At 46.4% G+C, this 17,254-nt stretch overlaps 1 protein-coding gene across 1 annotated transcript; it reads right to left on the minus strand.

Moving 5' to 3' along the window:
- Positions 1-65: 65 nt before the first annotated feature.
- Positions 66-14,234, minus strand: TIGIT (T cell immunoreceptor with Ig and ITIM domains). Its single transcript, XM_072967427.1, has 5 exons — positions 13,970-14,234; positions 12,352-12,678; positions 10,109-10,215; positions 1,147-1,149; positions 66-493 (listed from the first exon to the last, which is right to left on the minus strand). Exons 1-5 carry the CDS (start codon positions 14,232-14,234, stop codon positions 266-268), a joined length of 930 nt encoding a protein of 309 aa, XP_072823528.1. The 3' UTR covers positions 66-265.
- Between the last annotated feature and the right edge of the window lie 3,020 nt (positions 14,235-17,254).

Here is a 17,254-nt window from a genome sequence, read left to right on the forward strand (position 1 = left end):
TAACTTTGCATTCATAATCGAGATACAAGCTCCTCACCTGGGTCTGCCACAATGGAATGGAGGGAAAGGTAGAGGAGATGCAGACAGAGGAGAGGACGACATACATTCACTGAACTGAACACACACACAGAGGCACACGCACGTACACATGTCTGCACACACGCGCGCGCGTGCTTGCGCAGACGGAGCTGCGATGTGCAGATGCGCGTCGTCCATCTGTGATAGCAAAGACCGGGCCGTGTCTCCTACAAGATGCCTCCCAGAGCTAACTGGTCTCGGCGGGGAAGCTGAGGCTCCCGAGGCTTCTGTAACTCAGGACGTTGAAGTAGTCGTGCGGCTCCGCGTAGTCCTCTTCCGTCTGCTCCCTGCCGAGGCCGGAGGGCACGGCCTCCACCCGGACACAGCTGCCGGGGGATGACGGAGCCCTGGGCCGCCACTCCTCCTGCCCAGACGTCCCGAGGCTGCCTTCTGCAGAATGCATTCTGAGACATTTCTTCCAGAAACAAACAAACAAACAAACAAATGTGGGGATGTTATTCAAAGTTACTCCTCAAGGGGGAGGGTATAGCTCAGTGGTTGAGCGCGCCCTTAGCATGTATGAGGTCCCGGGTTCAATCCCCAGTCCCTCCATTAAAAATAAAAAGTCACCCCCCCCCAACATGATCCATAGTTGTGATGACCTATTATCTCACACACACACACACACACACACACACACACACAAAGCTGTGTTCTTACCAACACCAGTTTCTTAACTCTTAATCTCTCCACCCCGTCACAGCTAGATTTCGGTATTAACTGCTCCACTGAAAACTCCCCGGCTGCTCGTACGCTGAGCCCCCACCCAACCCCCTCACTACTTACTGGACACTGAGCCTGGGGAGGCAGCTTCCAGTCCCAACTCTCTCGTCCTCCTTCCTTGCTGCCTCTGACACAGCTTCCTCTCTGAGATGCTCTCCTTTCCTGGCTCCCATGGTGGCATGCTCTCCTGCTTCTCTGCCACCTGTGAAGCCACATCTAAAGATGCAGCCAGGCCTGCTCTTTATCCTGCTTACACATCAGCTCCCAACGTAAAGAGGTTCCTCCGGGTTCCCACCTCTGCCTTCTCACACTCAACACCCCATCCATATGTCCATCTACAACCACCTTCTGTTCTCTGAGGGTTCCCAAATCTTATCCAAACTATCCCAGGCTTCTGAGCTCCAGACCCCACCTCACCACCCACAAGTTCAGGCTCAATCTGTCTCTAGAGAACCCACCATGCCTGCTCCTATCATTGCTCCTGTCCCTGCATTCTCTGTCCTGATTGATGGCACCAGGCAACCAGAAACATGGTGATCAATTTCAAACTCCAATTGGCCATAAAATCCTATCCAGTTTTATCCCTAAGCAGCTCTGAAATTGATTCCCTCTTTTCCATCTCTACTTCCATGTCTCATCACTCACCTGTACCCCTAGACTCACGGGTCTTAGATTCCGTCTAACCTCTAGTCCAACCTTCACACGGCCACCAGTAGTGTGATCTTTCAAAAATGGAAGTTAGATCATGCCACACTTGTGCCTAAAATCCGTCAATGGCCCCCACTGTCCATAGGAGGGTGCTTAACCTCCTGTAACAGCCAACATGGACTTCAAACACCTTCAGTTGTATAAAAAAGATTGTGTAAGGTTCATTCTTCCAGAGAGAAAGGCTATCATTTCACTATATGCCCCACAAGGAGACTGTGTGTGATGCCTCCCAAAACACCTTTTGTGATTTGGTCACACACCTTTCCAGCTTCATTTCCTGAGTGCTTCTCCAGCCAGCACCCCAACTTCTGGTATAGGGCCTGGATGCCAGAGAGGCACCATTTATTGAGAATCTGCTAGGAGCACAAAGTGGGCTAGTTTCTTTGTGTCTTCTCAGCAACAGCCCTATTGAAGTTCCTACTCTGGAATGAGCTGATAGTCACAGGCAGTTGACGTACCAATCCTGACTTGGGTTTGTCAGACTCCAGGCCGTGCTCGTCTCAGCCAGGCTGCCTCTCATCTTGCAGCTTCTCATATGCCAGGCACTGTTTCCTGCCTCTCCGATGCTGTATATGCTACCCCCGTTGTCCATTCCCTGTAGTTCCCTGAAAAGCTGTCTACTCATTCCTCCAGACTCAGCTATCTGCAGCACACGTCCAGGAAGATGTCTCAGACCCTTCCGGGAGAGTTACAGCCTTCCTGTGTGTTCCACTGTGGGCCTGGGTGTTCTCCGTGGTAACAGTCTGTGCTGTCTGGAATTTATTTGTTTACCCTTCTGTCTCTTCCAAGCCCCAAACTGTGAGCTACCCCGAGGGAAAGATCTGTGCTATGTTCCTCTTTGTAACCTCAGAGCCCATAACAGATGCTCAATATATGTCTTAGGAGTGAAATACACACACACACACACACACACACACACACACACACACAGTCTCTCTCTCACTTGCTTGCTTGCTCTCATTTGCACTCTCTCCCCCTCAGTCCCAAATCTAAATGAACAGAATTTTCCAAATCAAAGGACAGACTCATGGTCAGACAAGTACATTTGCACTTATGGGACAGTAGGACAGACAGTGAAACCTATTCTGGAAAATCAAGGATGTGAAACCAGTCATCACATCCATATGACAGCGTCACAGGTGAGGGCTGTGCCCAGAAGCAAGAGAATGAAAGAACAGCAGGCACAAGCAGGGTGGCAGAAGAAACGCCTAATGACATGCCATGGAAAGCTGACATCCTCTCAGCCTTCACGCAGATGCTCTAGAGCGGGTCAGCCAGCCCCTCCGTACGTCCAAACGGCAGAGTCACAGAGAGCCACACCCAGGCTTGGGAAATAACAACAAACACCAGCCAAACTTCATTCTGCTCAGCCCACTGCTCCCGGGATAGGAACCGGCACCATCCTCATCGGCTGGTGTCAAGCGCAGCAGAGCATGAATACGAGCAGAGTGCGAGCGGGAGGGTGGCCGGGGCAGCGCGGGTGGGCGCCGTGAACACGTGTCACAGACTCGGGGTGGGGCCACACCACAGGCTGAGCTGGGCTCACCTACTGTTTCATTCATTTCTTCTCAGTAGAAGTGGCTGTACCTTAACTGTAAGTGTGAAGAAAAGGAGGGTCATTGTAGGTCACGCTGGTGCTGTAATTAAAAGAAGCACTACATCCCTTGATGCAACTCTCTCCATTTTAATCCTATAGATGCTCAAGTCTGTCTCAGAGCTGTGCGACCTTTTGGATTGGTGTGTTCTCATCTGCATTCTTAGACTGCCTACCCTTGCCTTTGAATCTTAGGACTGTTTTGGCTTCCAGCAGCCCTCTGGGAACCGTAAACGTGCCTGAGGGGGTCTTTCAGCTGTTCTGTTTCCATCCCATCCTGTGTAGGGAACTTCATAATTGTTTTTTTTTCTTTTTTGTTTTTTAATTGAAATATAGTTGATTTACAATGTCGGGTTAGTTTCAGGTGTACAGCAAAGTGATTCAGTTATACGTATACATACATGTATTCTTTTTATTTTCCATTATAGGTCATTACAAGATATTGAATATAGTTCCCTGTGCTATGCAGTAGGTCCTTGTTGTTTATGTATTTTGTATATAGTATATATTGTATATGTTAATCTCAAACTCTTAATTTACTCCCCCACCTCCCCCTTAGGTAACCATAAGTTTATTTTCTATGACTGTGAAGGGGACCCTGTCATTGTAATCAGTGTATAAAACAAGTTTGGGGTTAATGCACTGACGTTGTTCTAAAGGACCAGAGGGAGCTATCGAGGTCTGCAGGACCAACATGGCCCTCTTGGAGAACCTGACAACAGCTGGTAGTCATTGTCCTGGAGCAGGACACACCCATCTCTCTTTTCCCTCACAGAAGGTCCCCTGGGAGCAGTTTTCTCAGTAGTTGCTTAGCAAGAAATAATCATTCATTCAGTCATGATCAATCTATGCAATATAACTGTTTACTGAGCACCAGGTATCATGAAGTGCTACAGTCAGTAAATTTTATGATAATGATAAGACCTTAATAAATACATGCCAGGAAAAATGCCAGCTGGCTTACATGAATTATTTGACTTAACTTTTTCTACAACCCAAATAGGGCAGAACCATAATTCTTCCCATTTTACCAATGAAGAAGCTGAGACTCGGCAAAGTTAGGTGGCACAGTTACCCAAGTGTCAGAGCCAGGATCCAAAACCTAGTTCTGTCTGATTCCAAAGGCCATCCTCCTGAATAATGCAGTCCACTGGCTCTTGGGGGCTGCAGGGAAAGCTGTTGGTGCCCAGCTCAGATCTCCTCCCCACCTGACCGGTGCTCCCAATCCCCAGACACGGGGAGTCTAAGCTGTGAGTGGCTCACAGCTGCTCTTCCTCTGGAGAATCTCTCTTGGATCTCTCTGGACAAGCAGCCAGCAATCAATGACTGACTGAGGTGGGTTTTCAAAAGGCCAGCTCCCTCCTCAAGGTCTGAGCAAATCTGCAAACAAGTCTTACTTCAATCACATCTCCAGCTGAGACCACACCCCTTAGCCCTACCCCGCTTCCTTCACTACCCTCCATCTGAGAGCCCATCCCAATAAGTCACGCTCATCAGAATTCACGTCATGCTCTATTTCTGGGATCTGATCTCAAATAGCTGCCCCTGGGAATGGCCCTAGAAGACAGACTCGAAGGGTGGGATTGTGGAGGGGAATCCCTCACCAGCTGAATGGGAATGTGAAACCCATCACCAGTGTGAAATGGGACGGGACACAGATGGGAGTAGATTATGAGCTGGTAAGACATCTCGACATTTGAGAAGCGTGGGGCAGATAGTGCTTTTGGGGGCTAAAGGATTGGGTAGCTTTTACTTAATTCCACTGATGTACTGAGAAGAGGCTGTGACACATCTACCAGCAACTGAAAGCAAAGTGTGAGAGTCAAAGCTACTCCCTGGCAGCATTTAAAGAAATGCAGCTGTAGCACTGCTGACCAGAGAGAGGACCTAATTATAAGAGGGACAGAACTTCAAAGAAGGCTGAATTCTAAGCCTGGGTAAGTCTCCTATGTCAAAATCAGGGTCTTGGTGGGAAAGGAGGGATCTCTGTGACTAAGAGGAGGATCTCTGGGTAAATGGACTTGAGAGCCTTGAGCCACCATCCGAAGTTGCAGAAGTGGCCCCTTCCCCTTGATGGCAGGTGGGCCCTGTCAGGACCTGCCTCCACCTCCCCTACTGGCCATTGGCCCAAAATTAGGGAAAATCTCAGCCTGCAGTAACTGAGGGAGTGCTGGGCCTGCTGAGGGAGGAGGGAGTGGAACAAAAGGACCTGGCTAACACGCACGGCGGAACTGGGAGAGTATGTCTGGGAGGGATCAGGGCTGGGTGAGTAGAACTTAAAACTGGGTGAGGGATCATTTGTTACTATTGGGACACATCCCACAACTCAAGGTTTAATACCCTCACAAGGGCCCTGGGACACTGCTGTCAACAGAGACGCCAACAGTGCTTTGGAAAACTATGGAAGAAATGAAATGCTCAGAGAAGTGGGGATGTTATAATGGACCCACGTGAAATAATAGAAACATATATATTGGTCTCTACCTCCAGTTCCTGCTAATAGTTGGTCTTTATTAACCCCAGTTTCTGACACAGAGCCTTAAACTCCTATAATATCCTGAGTGATATGGATGTCATACACCAGGCTCCTAAATCCGTTGGGCTATCGTGGGTGACGGGACTGTCTTTTGGTCCAGTGAGGTAACTTTCAGTGGATTCCTGAATGGAGACTGGGCATCGCCACCTGGAACTTCCAGCTTTACCCTCCATTATCCAGAGATGGGGGAAAGCTGGAACATGAGCAAATAACCAATCACATCTATGCGATGAAGTCTCCATAAAAACCCCTGAAGTATGGGATGTGGAGGTGCTGAATACATCTATATGCTGGAAGGGTGGCACCCCCAGCTCCATGGGGACAGAAGGTCCTGTGCTCAGGACCCTTCAAGACCTCACCCCTATGTGTCTCATTCATCTGGTTATTCACCTGTATCCTTTATCAAATTCTTTATTCTATAATAAACTGGTAGATGTAAGGAAGTGTTCCCCTGAGTTCTGTGAGCTGTCTCAGCAAATTGTCAAATTTGAGGAGGGGGTTGTGGGAACCTCAATTTATAGCCAGTCGGTCAGACTTGCAACTGGCATCTGAAGTGAGGGTAGTCTTGTAGGACTGAGCCCCTAACTTGTGGGATCTGATGTTGACTCCAAGTAGGTAGTGTCAGAAATGGACTGATTATAGGACACCCAGATTGTGCAAAAGAACTGCTTGGTGTGGGAATAAACCCACACATCTGGTGTCAGAAGTGTTCTGTGTGGTGCCAAGAGTAGAGAAGAGGGAAAAACAGAGCTTTTCCCAATACAACCTACTAAATCAGGGATTGGCAGACTAAGGCCCATAGGTCAAACCTAGGGCACCAGGGACTTTTGTATTGCCCATGGGCTAAAAATAGATTTTATATTTTACAGTGGTTGAAAAACTTCAAAAGAAGAATGGTATTTTGTTAAACACAAAAATTATATGAAATTCAAATTTCAGTGTTTATAAATAAAGGTTTATTGAAACACAGCCATGCTCATTTATTTGCATATTGTCTGTGGTGCTTTCACACTGCGATGGCAGAGTTGTATCCTTGCAACAGAGACCCGATGACCCACAAAAGATTTGTGTGTGTGTGTGTGTATGTGTATATGTGTGTGTGTGTGTGCGTGTGCGTGTGGCATAATGGCATATTACTCGTGTATTAAAAAGAATGAAGTAATCCCATTTGCAGCAACATGGATGGACCTAGAGATTATCATACCAAGTGAGGTAAGTCCAACATAGAAAGATGAGTATCATGTGATATCACTTATATGTGGAATCTTAAAAAAATGATATAAACAACTTATTTACAAAATAGAAACACACTCACAGAACAGAAAACAAACTATAGTTACCAAAGGGGAAAGGGAGTTATAGGGATAAATTAGGAGTTTGGGATTAGCAGATACAAACTACTATGTATAAAATAGTTAAACAACAAGGTCCTACTGTATAGCAAAAAAAACTATATTCAGTATGTTGTAATAACCTACCATGGAAAATAATGTGAAAAAAGAATATATGTATGTATAACTGAATCACTTCACTATATCCCTGAAACTAACACAACAGTGTAAATCAACTAGGCTTCAATTTAAAAAAAAAAAATAGGAGTTCTGCTTCTGGTAGAACTATGTTGCTTTGAAACAACCTTTCCATTGAGAACAGCTGGAAAAGCTGAACAAAATATTAGAAACATCTATTTGTAGTAATCAGAAATCTACCAAATCAGTGAGAAATCTGAGGGCTGGGGAGCAAGATCCAGGAATAGGAAGTCCAGAGGGGTGAGATGAGGATTTGGGGAGATTTTCTCCTAGAGAAATTGCCTGAAAGTTACAGCTGAGAGGCAGATAAGCTACAGAGATTCTAGATGGAGGGACAAAATTTGGAGTTCAGAAACCACCAAGGAGAGGAGACTTGGCAATACCACAGGCTTGAGTCGGGACCCTGAAGGACTACCCACTACAAGTAAGGAAGTACCAGAAATTAAGTTCAGTTTTAAATCTTCTCACCATGATTTAATTAAAGTGACGGGAGTGCTAGTACCTGCAGACTAGTCATCTGATAGAAGCAAAAAGGAATCTTCTCTAGAGGAAGATGATATTAACACCCCAAGTTACTGCTACTAGTTTTCATGTAGTAAGTGCAGCACTCAATGAAAAGTAAACAGTCAAGAAGATGGGTCCAAAAAACAAGCAAAAGGAGAGAATATTAAAAGACCCACGGAGAACTCAATTAATAGGATTATCAGGCACAGACTTCAAAATAACTATGATTAATGTTTTCAAAGAATTCAAAACAAGATTGAGAATTTTGGCAAACTGTAAACTATTCAAACAAAGGACAAAATAGGAGTCCTGGAGCTGAAAAATATGATAACGGAAATGAAGAACTCAACAGATGGATTTAACAGAAGATTAGATACATCAAAGAAGATATTTAGTAAACTGGAAGGCATGTCCAAAGAAAACATTTGATGAGACAAGTGGATGGAAAATACAAAAAAGAGGGTAAGGGACGTGGGAAAAAGTGAAAATGTTGAAAATACCACCTGTGATTAGAATTCTGGAAGGAAAAGAAAGCAAGGATAGAGAAATAATATATGAAGAGATAATAGCCAAGAATGACAAAAACTAACAAATGATATCAAGCCACAAATTCAAACAGCACTCCAAACCCCAAACAGAATAAATACACAGATAGCTTTATTCAATTATAGCACTGTGTAATTACTGAAAATCACTGAAAATCAAAGAGAAAGAAATTTTTTAAAGAGCCAGAAAAGAAAATATATCTTCCAAGGAGCAAAAATAAGACTCTCATATAATTTCTCAACAGAAATATGAGAAGCCAGAGACAATGGAACAATATTTCCCAAGTGCTGAAAGAAAATAATTACCAGCAAAGAACTCTATACCCAGCAAAAGAAATACATCACTTTTAAATTAAGGAAAAATTAAGATATTTTCAGACAAACAAAAAGCAAGATAATTCATCACTAGCATGCCTGCCTTCAAGGAAATACTAAAGGATATTCTTTAGGCAGAAGGAAAACAACCCTAGTTATAACACAGGACATACAGGAAGACGTGAAGAGCAACAGAAGGGGTAGATCTAAGTGAATATTGACTCATAAGACAATTACCATTTCTTTGGGGTTTAAAATATAGAGAGAACTAAAATATGTGACAACAACAGCAATAAGTTGGGGAGGTAGGTGAAGAGATAATGTGTTCTCAGTTTTCTGCTAAATCCAAGAAATGATAAAAGTACTAATACATATTGGACTTTAATAAGTCAGGGATCTATTTTGTAATCTCTAGCATAACCACTAAAAGAAAAGGAAAAGTGCATAATTACTAAACAGATCCTTTTAATAATAAGTACTTAATTCAAAAAACAGGAAGAAAGAGTAGAGGGGGGAATAATACAGGCAAAACAAACACGAAGAAAACAAGGTGATAAGTTGCAAACCCACCTACATCAGGAGTAACAGCACCAAGTACCAGTCCAGAGAGAGCAAAGCGGGGCTGCAGAGTTGAGTTGTTAGTTGAGCAGAACCAGAGTTGGAGGGAAAGTGAGTCAGGCACTGGGGAGGAGGATCTGGAATGAGGTGGAAAACACCGTTGGGAATCAAAGGCTGACATTCCCCGGAATGTTTTAGTGACTTGAATGAAGGCACCTGGGATGGCCCTAAAGGCCCGAGAGGGCAGACGCAACAAGGAGCAGGAATTCTTTCACTCATCCTAATCAGCAGCTTCTAGTTATGACACAAGGACATGGGTATGTTTCTTCATGGTTTACAAAGCTTTCACATGCAATGTGCCACCTGCCCATCACAGCTCTGTGACAGAGAGCCAGCAGAATCGTAATCCCCATTTTATAGGTCAAGAAGGGAGACCTGGGAGATTAAACAACATCCCTATCGTCACACACTTGATGCTGAGATTAGAAGCTTCCAGTTCCCCATCCAGTACTCTTTAGCCACGTGATCTCTTAAGCTAGAGTAACAGAGGATTTACAACCTCCTGATCTTGCTATGTACCTTTTGCTCCTAAATTTTTGGAGCGTTTATTTCTTATCCAACAGAAGTGCTAGGTAGCCTAGCACAACTAAAGGGTTGTTAAAACTGAATAAGCAAATGTTCAAAAACCCTGGCACAGATGCAAGGTTGCAACAAACTGACAGCAGATAAATCAGACTCTCAGAGGAATGGCTCAAGCAACAGGCAGGAGGCAGGAATTGCAGGTGACAGCAAGATGGGGAGGATATAAATCCAATCTTTCAGGGGCTCCCAGACAAGGGAGGGGCGGAAGGAGAGCAGAGACAATGCCACTAAAGGGCAGAAGGAGGACCGTGAAGAAGACACAAAGAGCAGTGGAGGAGATCACACCTGGATCTCTCTCTGGACAGAAAGGGGACATGGAAGGACCAGGGGGCAGGGGTGGGGTGTCCAGGACTGGATGTGCAGCCAGAGTCATTACCTTTCGGGCCACTGTGACCACCACAATGACTGCTGTGCAGATGACCACCAGCGCTGTGGCCGTGGCTCCAAGCAAAGGGACCAGGAACCCAGCGCTGTGCTCAGCCACTAGAGGGAAGACAAGGTAAAGGTGAGTGAGCCTAGGCCAGAAACAAAGGGCAGCCTCAGTGTCCAGGCGCGGGCGTGGAGACTGGCCAGGCCTTTCTCTGACCACAGGTCTGGAGTTTTTCAGCCCAGCTCTTTGGACAGTGGAGCATCTACCTGGCCCATCATGAAATCAAAGACGATTTCTTGAGGGGTGTACACTTGACACCAGAGCAGACCATTTTTCATACTCCCCTCTTCTGTTTGACAAAATCACTTTCATATTCACTTCATAATCATCATGAAGTGAAACAAACTGCATCCAGAAAAAAACAGAAAATGAACATTTTCTTTTATTGAACTTCATATTTGTAATCAAACTAGTAAAAAAAGTTTAATTAAAAATTAAATTAATATTAAAGTACAAAGAAGGAAAAAAGCGTAAGTCTTTCCCCTTAAGCCTGTCACTCTTACTCCAGCCAGGCTGGGAGACCCCGGAGGGAGTCAGGGGGCAGCTTTGCCTTCTCTGTTTCGCCAGCACCTGGCACCCAGCAGGTGCTCGATAAATGTCCGTGACATGAATTAAAGCACAAACAAATGAATTTCCATTAAGATGTAAAATGTAAATGGAAGGAGAAAGAATCAGGAAGGGAGTTTTGAAGAGATGAGTGGTACCTGACCCAAGGAGAGCATGAGGGAAACAGGACAACTGTCAGGATGCGCACTGCGCTGTGGGTGGAAAGGTTTCCAGGCTGCCTCATCCCATCCCCACCTCCTTCCCAGGAATTCGGGCAGAACCCGGGGGTCTAGGGCAGTCTCGAGAGAAGGGTGTAGCAGAGGCCAGGCCCTCTTCTCTCTAACATAGGGCTTAGGTTTCTAGGAAGATGGTTAAGGCAAGAGATCACTTAGGAAAGGGCAATGCCCACGGTACCCACAGGGACCGGGAAGGGGGAGCCAAATCCCCCAGAATGTGTTCCTCCTGCCCTGAGGACTCAGTCTCCTGCCTGGCCACAGGTCGGGAAGGAGGGCTGACGAAGAGCAAAGCTGGAGGGGGTCAGAGCGGGGCAGAGGGCCATCTGCAGAACCAGAGGAGGATCTGGACTCTTCCCACTTGCTGCATTGGCCTCTGTCAGGGCTCCAGAAGAGGTAGCATTTGAGAAGAAACTTTAAGGTAAGTTTTATCTTCTCAGTTTACACACATTTTGCTAACTTATAAAACTTAATCTCCAACACAAGCAATGGCAGCAAATAGCAGTTCTGAGGGTGGGGTTGAGGGGAACCAGAACACCCGTGTTATTGTCAGCTCTGCTGCTCTGAGCCGCTGCCAAGCCTCAGCTTCCACCTCCACCAGACAGTCAAATGGGAATCAGGGAGTCATATTCACAGCTAACATCATGCTTACCATGTTCCAGGGGCTGTTCTAAGGGCATTTTCTTTCAGTAAGTAATTCAGTCCTATGTTAGCACCTTATAAGGTCTTACATCTTTTCCTCATTTCAAAGATGAGAAAAACCCTGTGCAGAGAAGCTCAGTAATCCTCTCTGAGGTCAACAGCAACACCAGGATTTGGACCCAGGCTGTCTGGCATAAGAGTCTGAGCTCACCACCACTCTGCTATCCTGTCTCTCAGTCACGATTTAACAATCCTTTCCCCACCCTCCAGACGACTGGGTTCAGTGTCCAGGTGGCTAATGAAGGGGAGAGCATTTTGGAAACTATGAAATACCACACAATTGTAAATTATTGTGCATTGATGCTTAGCAAACACTAGGCTCTAATCCTTTACAAATTTAGGGGCTAACTCTAATTTGCATAATTGATGCTAAACTAATTAACTAGAACCCTTCTCCAATGACCAGAACAACTGGTCTTCCCAACAAATAAACATAAGACATGCTTCTTACCCAAAACAGTGGTTCACAATACCTGCTGCACATTCAAATCGGGGCTGTTTTTAGAACCCAACACAACCTGCCCTGGCCCTAGAGATTCTGACCCAACTGGTCTGGGATGGGGCACCAGCATCAGTATCATTTAAAAGCTCCCTGGTAATTTGAACGTGAACCAGTGTTGGGAGGCCCCACTCTGCAGTGTTCAGCAGGAATGCATTTTCTCGCCTAGGGGACAAGGATCATCAGCCACCCAGCTCAAGGCGACATACCTGAGCTTTGTAGGACTTCCAGAAAGAGTGTCCCTTTGTAAATCCCGTCAGGGTAGGTGTGATAGATGCAGGAGTACTCTCCTGTGTCATTCATGGTCAGCGACCGGAGGGTGAGGTCCAGGTGGGGGCCTGGGACCACTCGCTCTGTGAAGGCTGGGTCGATGTGCCACCCCAGGTTAGTGTGATAAATGGCCAGGGCTTGGTCCTGCTGCTCCCAGTTAACTTGAGTCACTTTGGCAGTGGTGGAGGAGAGGTGACACTGTAAGGTGACAGAGCCACCTTCCTCTGCAGAAATGTTCCCCGTTACTATTCTGCCTGTCACGGAGCCTAGGGAAGGGAGAAAAGCATGCATTTTTTTTTCGTACTTTTTTTTTTTAATTGAAGTCTAGTCAGTTTACAGTGTTGTGTCAATTTCAGGTGTACAGCACAGTGTTTCAGTCATACATATATATGCATATATTTGTTTTCATATTCTTTTCCATTATAGGTTACTACAAGACATTGAATATAGTTCCCTGTGCTGTACAGTAGAAACTTGTTTATTTATATATAGTAGCTAGTATCTGCAAATCTCAAACTCCCAATTTATTCCTTCCTACCCACTTCCCCCAGTAACCCTACGTTTGTTTTCTATGTCTGTGAACCTGTTTCTGTTCCGTCATGCATTTTTAACAGCGGGTCTTGAAACTTCCTGTAGAAATTCCAAGGGGCTTAGAAGCCACAATTGGTTTTTGGAATGACAGTTTCTCCAGTCTGTCCTGTCACCCCACCCCCACCCCGCACAGACCATAATTGCTACACAGCGTAGCACTTCACCCTCTCAGGATACTCTTCTGGAATATATCTCCATGATGGGCATATTGATTATTTCCACACACTTACTTTGTCTCTCTACCTAGAATATAAGCCCTTGTCAGCCTCTGCCTCTGTTTTATTGTATCTTCCAACAGCCAGTTCTGTGCTGGGCACATTATCCTTCGAAGTAGAACCTGGTTGTTTTGGGTAACTGCCATTTGGGGCACCTGGAAAAACCTTCTGAAAGCCAGGAAATCCAAAGGAAAGGAGGCTTGGAGAGCAGCCCTGTTTCTCCCAGGCAAAGCCACCCTCCTGGGCACTGACCCCTATCCCCCCAGATGGTTCAGAAAGCAAAATGAAAACCAAACTATATCACAGTTTTTAAACAGAAAGAAACGCCCCAAGAAACATCCGTTTATGATTTTTTAAATAGAAGGAAATAGAGTAACTTAAACTCAGTCTATACCAGTAGGATCTCTGGAAACTGTGACGAAGACATTTTTGATCCACAGAGAACATACAATGTTTTTCTAGAAGTTTCCTCAAGGACAGAAGAAAGGAGACAAGCAGGAGTGAACTTCTGCCAGCAAACTCATCAGTCCCCCTCCTGCTTCTTTTCTTGAGCCAATCAGGCACCTCCCAACCCCAAGTCCTTCATCCGCCACCCAAGGCAGAATGGCACCTCCTTCTCAGAGACTGCCGTTTCTCACACTAGGGGACACCCGACTCTGAAAATGGGATTTCCTGCCCCAGACAGATGAGGTATAATTGCTCCAGCCACTCTCCCTTTTCCTTCAGTTCCAGGCTAGACTTCAGGCCTTACCTGAGGCGGGGAGGGGAGCCTGCCTCAGCCCCTGGGCCCAGATCAGGAGGAGACACCACTGCATGCTTCTGCCCAGGAGGCCGACAGGAAGCAGTTGTGGCCTCTTCTGCCACCGAAACTGGCCGACTGCAGATGGCAGGGTGAAACTGAGCCTATGAGGAGAGAGGGTCTCGGAAAAACCCAGTTCAGCAAAAACAGCGTCAAAGACAGTCAAAGCTCTCAACAAGTACACAAACTGCACAGGGCCAGCCACAAGAAAGACCATGAAGGAAACACACTGAAAAATAAACAAAAATGTGGTTAGAGGTACACTGGTCTTTGGATTACTATTAGTCAATCTACTGTTTTTAAGTTCTATCTCAATGTACTTTTTGTCTCGTCAGCCTTTATTCATCTAACGAGCTCAAGGGCCTCTATGTAGGGCCCTTGGCTCTGGAGAGCCTGTTCCTGATGGGGTGCACTGGGCTCCCCAACTCCATCCTGCTAAAGAGTGTGTAGTGATAAGAGAAACCTAAGTTTGTGCTCTTAAAAGCCAGGATCTGCACTTGAAGTCAAATGAACTATGGAACAAGAGGCCTTGACTTCAGGAACAGGACACAGGTGGGACAAAAGTCTATCTCAAACAAAGCAACTTTCCCCCGAAGGAAATAAGATCCCTTCTCCTTACTCTTACCTCTTCTGTCTCGGTTATTTGGACTGAGAGGTTGTCGAATGCAGGCTTAGTCTCCACGACCCAGTAGAATCAGAAGAATGAGTTTCCTTGTGTGTGATGACCCCGTGACATCTGTGGAGGTAGAAAAGGGCGAGCCTCCGTTCCTGACCCTGGATTGGGATTCGCTGACATTTGCGTGGAGCTGCCAGTGCATCACCAAGTCCTACTGATCACCCATCTTCCCTTCCTGCTTCCCTCCCTCCCTTCTTCTAACTGTTCCTTCATTCATTTGAAAGTCCCTGAGTGCCTGAGAAGCGCCAGACTCAACACTAGGCTCTGAGATAGGAGGGTAGATAATCACAGCCCCTCAGACAGGCCACAGTCAAAGCTTGCTCTCCAGTGAAGCCACACTGAGGAGAGGAAGTGGAGGGTGCACAGTCATCTGCCTTCAGGGCTCGCCACTGCCACCTTGGGCATGCACCATGGCATATGTCTTAAAAGTCTGCTGCTCTGCCAGGAGGAACATCCAAAGTCTGGTGCTCTGCGTCTCATTCTAGCTGAGCACCTGAGCATTCCTTACCATCCAGGTTCCTGTCCTCTTTCTCTTCTGTAGGATGCTCCATCTCAAACTAGTGTCCCCCTCTGCCTGGGTACTGCTCATCCCCAGCTCTGCACCATGACCCATGCACCCTCCACACCCCACCTCCAGTCCCTTAGAAAACATATGCCTCATCAGCGTCTTCCTGCCTACCCCAATCCAACCTGTCTTTCGAGGCTCACATCAAGATACATCACCTCCACCCCTTCGCCACAGCCACAGAGCCTGCAGCTGAAGGAGCTACAAGACCTAATGCATGTCCCCCTGATGTGGGTCTAGAGATTGAACTGGCAGAGTATTTCCAAAACTGATTGCCAAGGCAGAGGAGCCAGGGGTGGGAGAGCCTAGAGCAGTTCCCGGGAATAGAGCAGAGAGAGAGATGGTATCTGGGGTCTGGACTATAAAAAACTTACAGCCTCTGTTTCTATAGGGGAGGCGGGTAGAAACCACAGAGGCAGGACCTGTCTTACACAGCTGGCCTTCTGTATCCAAGGGTTTTGCATCTGCAGATTCACCCAAATGCAGATCTAAAATAAAAAATAAAGTTAAAAATCCAGGAAGTTACAAACAGCAAAACTTGAATTTGTCATGTACCTTCAACTATTTACATAGCATTTATGTTGTACTTACAACTATTTACATAGCACTTACATGCTATTATGTATTATAAGTAACCTATAAATGATTTAAAGTATACAGGATGATTTGCGTAGGTTATATGCAAATACTGCATCATTTTATATAAGGGACTTGAGCACCTGCAGGGCTCCTGGAACCAGTCTTCCACAGACACTGAAGGACGACTGTATAAAGAGAAAGCCAAAGAAACTTAGACTGGATTAAAGAATTGCTCTATTTGTTTCTAAGCAGTCAGTCCAAAGAGGAACGTGGTCAAGTCCATTTTGATCCATGGTGCTCTCCAGAGACATATGAAGTTAGTGATTAATACTCTATGGGATGAAAAATATCTGGGTCCAAATTCATTCTGGTCTGGTGACCATGGGAAATTACTTAACCTCCTTAAGCCTCAGTTTCCTCATCTGCAAATAAGCACAATAGTGTCCTCTCCTTACTGCCCTCCCCCCATAGGGTGGTTGTGAGGATCAGTGAACTATCGTCTGGTAAGGTGTTTAGCACAATGCCTGGAACAGAGGAAGGCAACACATCAGAGACAGAACTGATAATCCTATTAACTAAGGAGGTGAAAGGAACAGCAGACAGGACGACTCCCATCTATGGCAGGCATTTTCCCGGGAGTAAAGCCCTGGGCTCCGGACTCCAAGGCCAGAGTTCTACCGGCCTCTTCATTCTGGCTTATGCATCTGATATACGAATACAAGGATAAAATTTTACCGCAGAACAGTAACCACTGTACCAGCCAGACCCTGAGGGGGCCTTGGAAGAAGGTGAATGTTGGAAGAGTCTCGCCAGGGGAGCTTCCAAAAGTCCCCTTGAGAGCCTCCTTCCGGGACTCTAGCTGGAAACATCGTGAGCTCAAAAGTGGCTGCAACCAGAGCTGAGCGGTGAGCTGCGAGGAGCAGGTCTGGACCAATAGCTCCCGACCACCCCGAGCCTCTGGGGCCAGTGGGCCGCCCCTGCAGCACAGTGTGAACATGTGTGGTCAGTAGGGTGCAGACACATCTCTATGTATAGCTCTAAAAGGAGCCACCATATTTTTCTCCCTAACTTTTGAGGTTTGTGGGGTGGATAGGTATGGTTAGCCTTGATGCACGGGGCTGGGTGTGGGCGCTGGGGAAGGGACTCTATTTGCACGTAAGTGGGGAAGAAGTGCTGGCTTAGAATATGAGATGAGCTCCCGGCTCGCAAGTCCTTTCACAGCCCAGCCTTCCCTTGGCCTGGCAAGCCCCACTTGAGCCCACAGCCGGGGCTCCAGGTGGAAGCCTGTGGCCTAGCAAGGGTCACAGCCCTGGGCCAAGGGGGCTGAGAGTGCTCACACTTCCCGGGAGGCCTGTGACCCATACACTGGAAACACAACACAGGGTTTTCTCAGGGCATAGACCAGTCTCTCAGCAGT

Source organism: Vicugna pacos, chromosome 1 (genome assembly GCF_048564905.1).
Source record: "Vicugna pacos chromosome 1, VicPac4, whole genome shotgun sequence".
Lineage (NCBI taxonomy): Eukaryota > Metazoa > Chordata > Mammalia > Artiodactyla > Camelidae > Vicugna > Vicugna pacos.

Excerpts from the sequence above, each read along its gene's own strand:
- TIGIT (XM_072967427.1), bottom strand. The coding sequence starts at position 14,234 with ATGGTCTTTCTTGTGGCTGGCCCTGTGCAGTTTGTGTACTTGTTGAGA. Across the intron at positions 12,679-13,969 it reads GGCTCCCCTCCCCGCCTCAG|GCTCCGTGACAGGCAGAATA; the intron begins GTAAGGCCTGAA and ends TCCCTTCCCTAG. Across the intron at positions 10,216-12,351 it reads GGAAGTCCTACAAAGCTCAG|TGGCTGAGCACAGCGCTGGG; the intron begins GTATGTCGCCTT and ends TCTTCCCTCTAG.